At 42.4% G+C, this 14,817-nt stretch overlaps 2 protein-coding genes across 2 annotated transcripts; both read right to left on the minus strand.

Annotated features, from left to right (window-relative positions):
• Window positions 1-4,151: 4,151 nt before the first annotated feature.
• LOC124684311 (wheatwin-2-like) lies at window positions 4,152-4,995 on the minus strand. The gene is made up of 2 exons (XM_047218652.1): window positions 4,720-4,995; window positions 4,152-4,474 (listed from the first exon to the last, which is right to left on the minus strand). The coding sequence occupies exons 1-2, from the start codon at window positions 4,978-4,980 to the stop codon at window positions 4,298-4,300; spliced, it is 438 nt and encodes a 145-aa protein (XP_047074608.1). The 5' UTR covers window positions 4,981-4,995; the 3' UTR covers window positions 4,152-4,297.
• A 2,781-nt stretch (window positions 4,996-7,776) lies between these two features.
• Window positions 7,777-11,138, minus strand: LOC124662714 (DNA (cytosine-5)-methyltransferase 1A-like). The gene is made up of 7 exons (XM_047200523.1): window positions 11,049-11,138; window positions 9,750-9,833; window positions 9,464-9,661; window positions 9,090-9,368; window positions 8,846-9,007; window positions 8,554-8,772; window positions 7,777-7,908 (listed from the first exon to the last, which is right to left on the minus strand). The coding sequence occupies exons 1-7, from the start codon at window positions 11,136-11,138 to the stop codon at window positions 7,777-7,779; spliced, it is 1,164 nt and encodes a 387-aa protein (XP_047056479.1).
• Between the last annotated feature and the right edge of the window lie 3,679 nt (window positions 11,139-14,817).

A 14,817-nucleotide genomic window follows, 5' to 3' on the forward strand; every position in this document is an offset into this window, starting at 1 on the left:
TGGCTTATATTTAGGAACGGAGGGAGTATTATTTTTGGTGAGCTTTACCTACCGCGGTAGAGACTAGATTCAGAACGATGAATGTTAGCACGTCTCCTAAGATTTCACAACGCCTGGAATTTACTAGCAAAATCGTTTGATCTGTCCGCATAAATGGGTTTATGAGTTCGAGTGAGTAAAGGTCAAGAACGGTCTGCATGACACACGTTGCCAGGAATCTGTCTATTTCAGGGTTATGTCGAAAACTGAGCAAAACTGTTTTATCGTAGTCAAGTTAACCTCCCGAAGACAATGCTAGTACAAAGTTGGCATTAACCTAGTGATCCGTGACATGAAGGGCAAAAAAAAGTGCAGAACTTGATGATGACCAAGAAAAGCAAAAGTCCATATTGTACCACATTCAACTGACGACATTGTATTGCTGGTCTATAATTGTGTCCTAGTCCACCATACACAGTGGTGTAACTTACTCGAAGCTTCTTTTTTTGAAACATTCGGCAACTTTATTGGATAATAACCATATCGTTTACAAGCATAGACGTAATAAAAACAGGAGATATATCGAACCAAGTCTCTGTTGTACCCTGTTGAGCACTTCGGCGAGCCAGCTCATGTGCCGCTCCGTTGGCCTCTCGCGGACAATGCTTCAAAGTCGCCATGCCTAGAGTCATCAGTAACTCCCGGCAATCATCCATGATAACAGCTCCAGTACCTCTGTAATCAAAGGGATATGTAACCGCTTCTACTATTTCCATAGAATCTGATTTTACCATGATTGATCTTGCTCCAATCGCTTCTGCTAGTTGTAAGCCAGCAAGTAGAGCCATGGCCTCCATTGTAGAAGCATCAATTGCATGTTCATTATACTCACAAGAAGCCGCAACAAAGTTTCCCCCTGAATCTCGGATGATCGCTCATGTTGCTCCCGTTCCAGTATCAGCAGAATAGGCCGCATCAACATTTAACTTGAGAACTCCAGAAGGTGGTCTGCACCATCCATGGCGTCTGACCATATTATTCAGTCCTTTCACCTTAGCATTGTTAGCTACAATTCCTTTAATACTCGAAGCTTATTGGACATGGTTTAGAGAAACCAACAAAGGCTGTTTAGAATGAATGTTATATTAGTGAGGACACCGATATTTAGCACAAAGTTGAACTAAATATCTGCGGACCCTCTACTTTTGTGGGGGTACTGGTAGACTTACCGAACTTTTGTTTTGGTTCCACCAATACTTACGGAATGGATGTGGAATTACCTAGTTAGGACATGTATAATGGTTGATAAGGCTGACTTATCTTAGGTGTTGCATGCGATTAGAAATGACGTGTCGTGCAATGAATTATCTCTTAGGCATGTACAATGGTAGGAAAGATGGGCCTTCTCTTAGCAGTTCACGTCATCTCGAGAAGACACTAAGTATAAATAGTATAATGTATTATATCTTATTATTATCCCTAGCAATAAATGAACATCAATTAAATTTTGTAAAAAATTAAATTGCTAAGAAAAGACAAATGATACAATGGAGAAAATAGCCTTCTCTTATTTCATAAGAGATCATCCCTTAGCTAAGAAAAGGTAGTCTTCTTTTTAAATTATACCTTGCATGCTCTTTAAATTATGGTCTTGTTAAGAATAAACTAGCATGTGTGTCTATGATAAAACATCACGTACAATGAAAAAAATATGTATTATATTCCTTGCTAAGAGATGATTTCTTAGTTAAGAGAATACAAGTTTTTTTTCATTTCTCTCCCCTCTAACTCAGCAGTTATCCTACATGGGATAAGATTATTATACATGCTCTTAGCTTGCACCTTTTTGTGGTTTCAGGGACCTGATCCCCTATTCCGCTCCATCACTGGTAGGAAAACTCTTATAGATCGAAATGGATTCTGTTGCGTATTTAAAAAAGCGTTCTCCAAAAACATATTTCTGTGACGCATGCAAATAATATGCGCCACAGAATTCTTGGAACTATGTGGCGTATGCAAACCATATGCACCACAGAAATGCACATTTCTATGGCGCATATTGATATGCCCCACAAAAATACACAATTTTGTGGCGCATATTGCTATATGCGCCACAGAAATGGCGCATATTTTTGTGGCGCATATCAATATGCGGCACATAATTTATTTTTTGGATTTTTAAATTCTAAATTTTTAATTTTTTAATTTAAAATTTTCTTAATCTTTTCCAATTTTTCAACTTCTAGGATTGTTTTGATTTTTAAACTAGTTCTTTTTAAAATTTCATTTTTTAATATTTAATATTTTCTGATTTTATAGTATTTTAATGGTCTTTTATTTTTAAATTTAGCCTTTTTGAAATTTTAGATTCTTTTCCATTTTTTGAATTTAAGGATTTTGTTTTGGAAAAAAATTAGTTTCTTTGAAATTTTCTAAAAATTTAGAATTTCTTTAAAAATATAATTTTAATAATTTTTTACATTTTTTGAATTTTTTGAAAATTTATTTTATCTTTTTTTACATTTTTGGTAATTTTAAATTTTTACATTTTCAAATTTATAAATTTTTTAAAAAATTGAATTTCCATTTGAAAATTTTGAAGGTTTTAATTTTTTGAGAAATTTTAAAACACACATCATACCACACATAAACTACACACATCTACACACACATGTACATCCCTGTGGAATAGAAACTTTAGTAGTATATGGGTAGCTCAATAAAATAGAAATCCAAAGTTAAGCGTGCTTATGTTGGAGGAGTTCGATGATGGGTGACCTAGTGGGAAGTCATCATTTAATTTAGATTCGCTGTGTGATTTTATGGTAAAATTTCAAATATTTATTTTTTTCCAAATTATTTGATTTTTTCGAATTTTTATGAATTTGTTTTAAAAAATCGAGAATTCTCTGGCGTACATATTGTGTTTGTGCGCCACAGAAATAAATTTTAGTGGCGAGAGTTCAGTGATGCATCTCATATCCGCCACAGAATTCTATTTTGGTGTGCCACAGATAAGCTATTTCTACTAGTGCATGAAGGAGCCGTCGGTGGCGAAGAGGCCCCTAATCCATGGCTACGCAATCCTTTAAGCTTCAATCAAGACACCACCATGGTTGTCACACAAAAGCTAACAATATAATCCACCGACCCAACCATAGACGCATGTGATTGGTATTGAAGGAGAGGAATATATCCAACGACCTCCAACCCTGCTCAGATACGAGGAAATCCTGGACCTGTCCCGGAACTACATGACGAGGTCCACTGCCTTGTCCAATGAGGGAGGCGTCGTGGGATGTTGGATCAGGGGCAAAACCTAGGGGGGCGAATTGAGGGAGAGGAACTTGCTGCACGTCCGGAGATCGGCGGTGGCACCATGTAGCTAGGTCAAGTCGCCGAGGAGAAGCGAGTGTTATGATTTTCTTTAAACGTTTCACAGGCGGGAATAATTATTTGGGCTTATTAGGACAGTGCCCATCTCGACCTTTTTACTCCCTCCGTTAACAATTACCCTGCATTCTAGGTTTATTTAAAGTCAAATTTTACAAAGTTTGTCTAAAACAGAGAAAACGATTATAATATCTAAAATATAAAAAAATGAGAACACTGTACAACGCAGACGCTCACAAACACGCACGTACAAACACCCCTATGCACGCACGCACACCCTACCCCTATGAGCACCTCCGAAGGACTGAGCCGGCATATCTTGAGGTTGACGAAGTCACCACTTGTGTCTCGCTGTTGACGGGCACGTCACCTACCACTGAAAGCATAGCCGGTTAAATCCTGGAATAAATCCAGGTAAATACAAACATCCATGCCAAGTCTAGGACTTGAACCTAGGTGGGTTGGTTCCACCACAATGGACCTAACCACCAGAGCCAAGCTCTGTTTGCATCTAAAATATAAAATTAGCAGCATTAGAAAATATATTTTAAATTTATATATATTTGTAGTTATGGATGTTGATATTTTTTGTTACATCTTTGGTCCAATTTTAGGAATATTAACTTTGACTAAAACTAAAACACATGGTAAAAAACGGAGGGACTATTTAAGTTGTGTAAGCACATGTATGTCATATTTTCCACCCAAATATCAAATCTTGTGAACCTTTGGATGTAAAAAATAGAGGGTTTATTTGAGGGTATCAGAAAACACCTAAATAATGCAAATAAACTTTTATTCCTTGATAATTAAACATTGGATCCGTCACAATCCAAGTTATTACAGTTTATTATGGTCTGCATAACGGCAAATACATCATTATTTCTAGTGGCTTATTATTTAGTGTCCGGGCACCAATTCGTCCCTAGTTGTCGCCACAGTCGATGAACTGGTAGTTGACGGTGAGGTGGCCATCATTTACACCTTGCCCGTTCGCGTCGATCTTGCTGAACACCGTGTCGTAGTCGAGGTCTAGGCCGCCGTTGCTGCACTGGTCCACGATCCTTGCCGTGATCTGTTGGCCGGTCGCTGGGTTGGTCACCTATAAATATCCAGACGACAAACTCGTCAGCCAATACGCAGGAGTATGTACTTCCTCTGGTTCAAATTAATTGACTCCGCTTTATCTAATACACATAATTGTAGACTAGCTGGATACTTAACTAAATATACACAAATTTAGAAGAAAAAAATTGAATGTATTAATATGAGTATGAGGAAGTAGCATTTTACACCGCATATCCATGTTCCTGTAACAGAGTTATATTGTCGATCGTTAGTGCTTACCCGGAGGCACTTGCCGCAGGACGCCTGACCGGTGGGCCCAGCGGGCCCGCAGAAGGCGGTCCAGCCGTACTTGGAGCGCCAGGCGAAGGACATGTTGGCGTCCCAGGTGGCGCAGTAGGCGCTGGCGGTGTTGAGGTCCCAGTTGATCTTCTCGGGGCTGTAGTAGTTGTAGGTGGCGCGCACGTTGGTCGCCGACTGCGCCGCAGCCATGGCCGCCGCCGCGCACAGCAGGACCGCCGCAAGCACCGCACGTCCGGCCATCGTGGTAGTCGTCGCCGCCTTGGGAGAGGATGTGTATGCAGTGGCGAGTGGCAGCTTAATTAGCAGAGATCGATCGAGAGGCTATGAACCTGTGCAGATTGATAATGGCCGTTTCCAGTGAGCTTTATATAGGGTTGCACCGGAGCATAGCATACGGTGGACTGTTCTTTCTCCATGTGCAGTTTTTTCCAAACCTCTGGAATAACGTGCAGGTGTCAACGAAAATTCCACGCATGAGCCAACCAAGGACGTGGACATCTTCCACGCAGTTTGGCTGGCTCGTTTTGACCAGCGGTTTTCTGGAAACAAAAACAGTTCCTATTTCCATACGGATGCATGTTCCCGCGTTTCATATTTTTTTGCTACCGGTGCACAATATCTTGTACACGTGTTCAGCTCAGCACCTTGTCTTATAGTCAGAACACGAGTTCAGCAGGCGATATCGACCACCACAAGCCCATTCTTGCTTCCGGTTTAAGTTGCTCTCGGCTAATTCAGAGCAAGTTGACGAAACGAAAATTAGCTTCAGTAGGTATCACTCAGCCGGTCAGTCTTGGCATGCTGAAGCGTACTCATCTACAAACTCTGTTCATAAAAGAATGTCATAAATTTGTCTAAATTTATCTATGTATAGATACATCTAAAATTTAGACAAGTCTTCGACATCCTTTTATGGACGGAGGAACTAATACCAATCTGGGAGGGAATAACAGCTCATGATCCCACCTGCCCAGTGGTTCACCGATCTGCAAGCTATTTTATCTACAGAATAGCCCATAATTCGCCAGATGAATTTGAGCAAAAGAAGAACTGAAGTACACCTGCATCTCTGGCGTCCCTGTTGGTTGTCGGCGGTGCTCATGGGTCTGATCTGCAGCATGAGGAAGCTTGGGCGGTGGTGGTTTCCTCTTTCGTCGGAGGGGATCGGCCAGTTTCGTGGCTATTTTGGCGGGTTTCGCGATCCGTCATCTAGTCCCCATTGGCGAGACGTGGCTGCCGGTGAAAACCGGCCTTGACTGCAGTCATGACGGACGATGGCGGCGCCTGTTCGTCGCATCCTTGTTGAAGGCATTGTTCCTGCAGCTGCGTTAGTCCCAGCCGGCGACGTGGCTGCCGGTGAAAACCGGTCTTGACTGCAGTCATGGCGGACGATGGCGGCGCCTGTTCGTCGCATCCTTGTTGAAGGCATTGTTCCTGCAGCTATATTCGTCTGGGCTGCTCCGGGGGAAACCCCAGACTCGGGTCTCCCGGATCGAACGATGGTGGCGTGCAAAGCCGTTCTCCCTGTTGGGGGTATCGTTTTTGGAGCAGACAACGGATGGCGGTGGTGCTGAGGTGGAGCGGTGTGCTTTTGCTGTGTCGGCGTCATCGAGTCGCCATGGCATGGTGCAATGGTGTCTCGGGACGGATGCAGTGTGATGGACACGTGCAGGATGGTGGAGTCGTCTGGCGCCGTGGCGGCATCGATGGCAGGCCTGGCATGGTCAATGCGATGTTCTCTCTTGAAGATGGAGTCGAGGAAGACGGCGGTAGCAACTTCTACGGCGTGTGCGTTGGCGTATGCTGAGAGTCCGCTGATCTGGATGTGCTTCTCATCTGCTATTGGGCGGCTTGGGAAGGCATTTGGTTTTTGGTTGATGTGAGTTGGTGAATTGTCACCCCCTTCATCCCTTTGTAGGTTTAGCGAGGTGGCTTCGAGTTTGATCTTTTGTATTGCTCTTGTAAGGTGTCATGAATAATCTAATAAAAAAACAGTGTGCATCCTTTGGATACAGAAGCTGGGGCGATATTTCCCCCATTTCGAAAAAAAGAAGAAGAACTGAAGTAGAGAAGGACCCTGCTGGCTGCTACACTGTGTGCTACAGAATGTCTGAATACGACAGCCTTCTTCATTTTTTCTGATATTCAAATGAGATACTACACTTCCGTAGGTTCTTGGCAAAAATCTGTTACGAGATGACGGAGTTCATTAATGAGATACTACTCAACCTGGAAAATGGAAGTGAAAATAGAGGAAGAACCAAAGAAGGTAAATCAGAGAGTAGCTTCTAGCCAATTGTGGTTATCTGAAGCTGCTCGGGTTCTTCAAGGGAAATTCGATGAGTTGCATGAGTAGACTAAACAGAGTTGACGTGTGAGAGGAGTATCACTTGATACTGTATCAAGTGACAGATGAGCTCATGAGTTGTGTTCACCTGATCACTACATGAGGTAGATTATTTGCAGGAGCATATTCTTCACAGCTATGGAAAACAACTGATTTTGATAGTGCTGATCCTCTACTGCTAGGAATACAGAAGTTGTAACAGCACCAAGCTGTATTCGTTCATGGAATCATGAAAGCCTCTTGGCTACCAGGGAGTACTGTATTACAGCAGCTGTCCACAAAAAAGAATATACCCCCTTAGGTCCAAGAGTACGTTCGGAACTTGTACACATATAACCACATCCTTTTTGGATAGTGTCAATCATCCTAACATAAGAATGCATAAAACCAGTCATGGCCTGCCTGTAATACCTTCAGTGTCAAATTACATAATAAGGCCCACAATCATCCTGATGGTGTCAATCATCCTAGCATAAGGATGCACAAAAACCAGTTCATGCCACAAGCATGCCTGTGATAACTTAAGAGTCTCAAATTACCTAAGGCCCAATTATCCTGATGGTGTTAATAATCGTAGCACAAGGATGTACAGAAACCAGTTCATGTGACGAGCCTGCCTGTAATGACTTGAGTCTCGAATAAGTGCCCGCTTGGACCGACCAAAAAATAATGCAGTTAACTTAAGAAGCTCAATGCTTGGCGTCGATGGCTTGCTTGAGCTTCCTCCCTAGAGCGTAGGCAAGGGGAGGTGGCACAGCATTCCCAATCTGCCTGTGCTTGCTCTGGATGTTGCCAGCGAAACGGTAGCCATCAGGGAAGCCCTGTAATGCAAGCATTGATGTCATGGGACTGGATCAGAAATCTTCAGTGGTAGCAACACATACGGTACATGGCATCATGCATTAGATTCTACCTAGTAATGCATTAGGTTCATGGCATCATGCTTGCCCTGGACGTTAAGCTGAACGATGGATAAAACATCTGTGCTTGACTACATAACTCGTATGTGATTGGTCTGATTTTGACTAAATAGCCTGCGTCTTACTTTCATTTTAGTGTGATTGTCGAGTCAACAGTGGGTGTGTACTCTACAGTCTACACAGCAGCATTTTACAAGACATGATACTCTGTTTATGTTGACAGGGTAGCCCTCCACGCATCATGCATTAGAACAGTTATCTTAAGAAAAAAAATTAGTCCATGGCATCATGCATTAGATTCTGTCTGCCTGAGCAGTTGCCCTGGAACGATGAACAGAGCAGTTGTGCTTACACTTGCACATAACTAGCAATGTGATGGGTCTGATTTTAAATTAATAGCCAACGGATTACTTCATTTTAGTGTGATTGTCAAGTCAACAATTGGTGTAGATTAGTGAATATATACTGTACGGTCTATGCTGCAGCTTTTCAGCATGAACAAACAACATATTGCTGGATTTATGTTGACAGGAATATATGCTTTACCTGAGAACGGGCACATTCGTGAACGGTGATGATCCTGTCCTGATCTGGGTGGAAGCACATGCCAACCTTGCCCATGGGCTGGGGATCCGTCACAGATGTGGGGAAGTTGCCTTCCCAGTCCAGCCTCCCGTACAGGCCTTTCCACTGGTTGTGCCTCCTGGCTGTGTTGGGCAAGCACCAAGGGATCAGCTCCACCATTTGCCCTGTGGATAGCTTCACCTGCATCCATCATAAAAATCAGCTAACCACCCCTGGTACTTTCTCATCTGTGAGGTGAATAAAATGGGGCTACCTTCTCGTCTGGGTGGTCTTTCCAGTCACAGCCTGGGCGCTTTGGGATGTGTCTGTACCTGATGAGGTTCAGTTCATTCATCTCTTTGGCTATGTGGTCACTCAGTGAAGGTGTGGCGCCTCCAATCTTCTTCTGGAACCAAGAGACAGGTTCGCTCCCATACTGCAGCACACAAGAGAGTGAACCCAGCTGGTACATATCAAGAACATCAACACAAGAATAAACTGGACGACATCAATATTACCTGTATTGTTGGTTTGCTGGCACCATTCTCCACCGGTGGTAGATCTCCAATTGTATCCCTGACTGTCATTGAGCGGAATGGAGCTCCTCCATCTGTGCTCATGGCAGCTGCATAGTATTTGCCATCTGGTAGGATGATTTTCAGCTCGGGGCTAGCGAAGACGTGCATCGGTTCAGGCCAATCAGGAAGAGTCTCCCCAGGTGCAGCAGCCCAGATGAATGCCCTTTTCCTAGACTGCGCAACACCGAAAGCACCAGCCTCTAAAATGCCGAATCGAACCTACAAACATGTAGCAGACAAGGTTAGAACATATATATGAAAGTGAAAGAATGCCAGAGCACAAAGACAGAGAGAGATGAGCAAGTGTGAAGCACCTGGTATCCCATCTCTAGGAGTGATGCTAGTGTCAGTCTGAAGGTCTGGCCTTTGTTGAATGAAACAAAGTTCCTGACATTTTCTAAGAGGAAAAACCGAGGACGGAAATACTCCGCAAAGGACAGGAATGCTAAGATCATCTCACACTGTACTTTGCTCCATGGACTTTGATTGAATCTGTTCATCCCAGAAAACCCCTAAGAAAAAGATGCACAGGAAGTCAAACAGCAGCACGGAAGGTCAACAAAGCATCAAGCTGCCTTTCCTCTGGGTGAAACAACTGACCTGGCATGGAGGGCCACCATTTATGAACTCTACCTCTGGATGTGCAATGGGTATTTGGTCAAGTTTTCTATCTTTTATATTGTTCTATGATGGATTCATGCAAACGTCGACTGCATATTACTTCACTTATATGGGCTCTATGGCCCACCCTTTTCTGTCAGCTTTCCCTTATATATTTTTCATAAATTTAGCCCACTAGCAATAAATATAACACAGATGACCCAATCTCTACTGACCGGCCCACCCTTCGTATTCTGTCATGCTCCGCCACTGCTCATAGGGCTGCACTTTAATGTAGTGCATTAGTGTTGGAAGGAACGGACTGACATAAATTGTTTTCCAATATTGTGTGTTGCATTAGAGGGGTTTATTTTGGGGATCAATGATCTTATTGCTATGGTGGGATATTTATGTCTTAATAATTCTTATACTTGCACATGAAAATGGCCCTAGGATCCATCCTAAGGGGTGTGTTTGCACATATCTATGGCTGCACCTAATTTAGGCCCCGCTCCTAATTGAATAAAGCTTGACAAAATATTTACCATGTTGTGTAGAACTCAGATGCCAGTAAATTCATGTCGCCCTCGGGAACTTCAGTCTGATATAAGCACACACACTTGAGCTTGTCCTCTTGCTGCAAAGAGGATTGGGCTTTTCTCTCATCGAGAACATTTACTTATTTGCTATTTACTTTCTGTACTTTATTTTTATTGCAAACTATACACTTAAAAGTACAAACCCAAAACTGCTACTTTATTATTATTTCTTTCTTGTCGATTCTGCTAACCGATACCTTCATCTCCTCATGGGTTCGACAATCTTTGTTATTGAAAAGTACTACAACTAATCTCCTGCATTTGGGAGCCATCAACTGGCCATGGATAGCGGACAACAAAGCGCCCTCCACTATTCTAGAGTAACAAGGAAATTGCAAGTAACATCACATGTTGGGGCTTCTTTTGCATAGAACCACAACCACGAATTGTTTTTCATAAAGCACCAACATTTGGGGTAATCACTTGCGCATAACCCAAAATACTCATATGTTTGATGACATATTAGCTAGTCTGCTGGGACCATGATAGCTGACGTGGCAGCCACAATAACAACGAATTGGTCTAACCAGACTGACTAATTCAAGCCTCTACATGTTGCGACTCTGCTATGCCAACAGGAGAAAGCGGCGTGCCAGCAAGACTGCAACAAGATCGGAGCCATCCGCGAGGCAGTGGGGACGGGGGACCACCAACAACTACACAGCGCACACGCATTTGGCGCGCCAGTAGGGGTACATACACTGATACACACGTCCGTTGCGGCGGCGACGGCGACGGCGGGGAAAGCTCTACGGGGCACGGCTGGGTCTGGCTTTGATGATCGGCACATGCGTATACAGAGTCGGCGGACTTAACCATGTCTGCTTCAGACACCACCGACAATGGTTGTGGCGATGCCGATGCGTGCAACGGCCAGGCGTAGGACGACGTCGAGCTGGATGCACGAGTAACGACATGCGGTTGTCCTGGATGTGCTGTATGTGACGTGGAATCAAGCAACTAGCTAGCTAGAGGAGTATGGGATGGATGCATGTGACACCGACGATCTCCGATGGGTGTCCCATGGACAGCACAGAACCGCCCCTGACATTGGCGCGCCGCCCGCAGTCCTCATCACCGGTGTGCTGCCGCTCCTGCCGCCGTCCAAGACTCAGCCTGTCAAGGTTTGAACTGGTTGGTGTCTCGGGGGTCGGTTTGGTTAGAACAGTTTGGTAGAAAAGTGAGCTTTATGTAGCCCCGGCTGACACTAGTAGAAAAAGAGGCTTCCGTCCACCCCCATTAGTCCCGGAAATATTCGAACCGCGACTAAAGGGGGCTTTAGTCGCGGTTCGGGAGGCGACCCGCGACTAATGCTCCATCCGCGACGAAAGGGTACCCCATTAGTCGCGGTTCGGGATGCGGCCGGCGGAAAAACCTTTAGTCGCGGTTGGGGACACCAACCGCGACTAAAGGGTACCCCTTTAGTCGCGGTTGGTGTCCCCAACCGCGACAGACACCAACCGCGACTAAAGGTTTTTCCGAGTTTTTTTACTCCCACGCACCCTGCACCCCCACCCCCCCCGTGGATCGCCTTTTTTGGTTTGTAAAATACAAAAAAAAATGATAGAAAATTCAAAAAAAAAATTGTTTTCAGATTCTTGTATGTTATGCAACCTACTATTCGGAGAAATTAAGAAATTCGAATTTCCACTTTTTTTGCAAAAAAAGTTTAGAAAATGGTAAAACCGCAACAACTTTTGCATACGACGTCGGAAAAAAACGTATAATATATCAAAAAAATCCTGGGAAAAAGTTACATCCGAATTCACCCGGGTTTACCCAGTTAGCCAATTTTTAGATTCTCAAAATTCCAAATGGAAATACAAAAGCAGGAAGATTTTAGTTTTTTCTATAAATTATGGATTTTATATTTTTTTAATTTTTTAAAACCTAAAATTAATAATTTCATTCTGCATAAAGATTACTATCATTTTTACCCAATTTTTAGATTTTCAACATTTTAGATTTTAGGTTTGGCAAAAAAAATATTTAATTAATTAATAAAATTAAAAATAATACAAATTAAAAAGTTAATGTTTATTTATTTATTCAATATTATTATTACATCATTACTTTTATTTATTAAAAGAATTATTTGAAATTCAAACAATAAAGAAATGTGACATCGATCAACATGTTAATAGGATTGATATGATACTACTATCACATACATGCGCGCGAAGCACTTGGATGCGGAACGGAATGGAACTCGGAAGTTAAGCGTGCTAGAGGTGGAGTAGTGGGAGGATGGGTGACCGAGCGGGAAGTTTGACCACGAGTAAGTAATTTGACTAGAGATAAGTGTAGTTAGAGATAGAGACTAAGCTATGCAAATAACTGAAATAAGAGAAATTCTGAAAAAAAAGAAAAAAAAATGGAGTGAAAAAAATTAGAAATCCAAATGAATTAAAAAAAATTAACGAAATAGCCTTTAGTCCCGGTTGGGGACACCAACCGCGACTAAAGGTCCTTCGCACAGGCGCACGGTAGCCACCCACGTGGACGGGCCTTTAGTCGCGGTTCGTAAGCAACCGCGACTAAAGGGGAGGCCTTTAGTCGCGCTTAATTAGTCGCGGTTGCGCAACCGCGACTAATGGCAGTTGCGAACCGCGACTAAAGACCATTTTTCTACCAGTGTGACTAACTTCTTGTCAATCCTACTAATTACTTAATTTGGATTCTATGCAAGTGATTACTTCAAATGTTGGTGTATTCTGCAAAAACTGTGCAAAAGAAGACCAGACATGTGATGTTACTTGCAATTTCCTCTAGAGTAACACATGAGAATCTATATTTACTTCTAAACAATCCAAAAGCTATATTTAATTCTAAACAAACACTCCAAAATATTCTGATACAAAACGTGTTCAAAATTACTAGGAAGGTATGCGCGGCGGCACGCCGCGCCTTTGGCTATTATATAGTTGAACAAACTATTGTGGAATTACCATAATATTTGGGGTAGTGAAATACTCTAGAAGTGATTTTCTAGAAGTAATGTTAAAATAATGTAAAAGTGCTATTGTAGTGCCAAGGTTTGGATTTGTTTTCCCGTGCTGGTAGGGTGATCCTGATGAGATTAAAAAAAGCGTAGTATGGGGAAAATCACTAGGTGATTGTGTATTAGTGGGAAAAAAAAGTAGTATGGCAGAAGCACTACATTGTGGTTGCAGTTTCCGGAGAGAAGACAGTGTCCCCTGGCCGAAAGATCCACTGACGGTGGAGCAAGTTTTTTTTGTAAATAACGTAGAAAAGGCAGTAGTATTCTCACCTATTGTTTTCGGAGTTGCTAAAGAAGAATGTAATAATATTTCCCCCCGCTGAAAGAGGCGGCAAAAGGTGGAGTAGGTATATTTTTCCCGAAGATACCGTTGAAGAATGCTGTAGTATAGACGAATAAGGTGGAGTAGCTAATTTTTTTATTATACCATAAAAGAAGGTAATGTTACTTTCCCCGCGTGAAAGAGGCGATGAACGGTGTTGTAGTATTTTCACAGGTAAAAGATGGTAGTATCATAGCTGAAGGACAATGTAGTAACTATATTTTCCGATTGTGCCGTAGAAAAAGATTCCCAGATAAAATAGGCGGCAAACGGTAAAGCATTTTATTTCCAAAGTTGGTACATAAGGAATAGTAGTATTCCCCCCCGGCTAAATGAGGCGGCGGGCATTCATGTTTGTTGGTTTGTACATGAGCACATGAACATGCTGGGGTTATTATGAACATGCTGGGGTGATTATATTTATCCGAGGAGATAACGAAAAAAAGGAAGTAGTATTTTCCAAACTAAAAGAGATAGCGGACGGTCAAGTATTTTTGTTTCCAAAGTGGCTACAGAAAAAGGCCGTAGTATTTCTCCCGGCTAAAAAAGGCCGGACGGTGAAGTAAGTATCCGAGCTGAAAAGACAGCGGGCAGTGGAGTGATTATATTTTTTTCAAAGGTTGCATAAGTATTTTTTTCTCTAAGATATCGTAGAAAAAGATATTAGATTTTCCTTGGGTAAGGGATGGCAGTACTATAGACGACGGACAATGAAGTAATTATATTTTCCGAAGGTACCATAGAAAAAGGCAGTAGTATTTTCTTCGGATGAAAGAGGAGATAAATGATGTGATAGTAGTATTTTCCTCGAGACAGTGAAGTAACTACATTTTCTGATGGTGATGTGGAAAAAGGTATTATTATTTCTACAGATAAAAGATAGAGGCGTCCGATAGTCGCAATAGTACATGTGATGAACGGTGGAGAAACTATATTTTTCCGAGGAGATATCGTAGAGAAGACATTAATATTTTTCCAGAGGTAGACGGTGACATATTTTTTTGGATTCGTAGTTGCTCCAATGGCTAAAAAAGTTGGTAGACATTCATGTTCACTGTGGGTTGTTCATGAGCACACAAACATAGTAGAATAACATTACTTTCCCGAAGTGATATCGTAGAGAAGGTAGTATTAATTTCCCGGCTA

The sequence above is a fragment of the Lolium rigidum genome, chromosome 1, assembly GCF_022539505.1.
Source record: "Lolium rigidum isolate FL_2022 chromosome 1, APGP_CSIRO_Lrig_0.1, whole genome shotgun sequence".
Classification (NCBI taxonomy): domain Eukaryota; kingdom Viridiplantae; phylum Streptophyta; class Magnoliopsida; order Poales; family Poaceae; genus Lolium; species Lolium rigidum.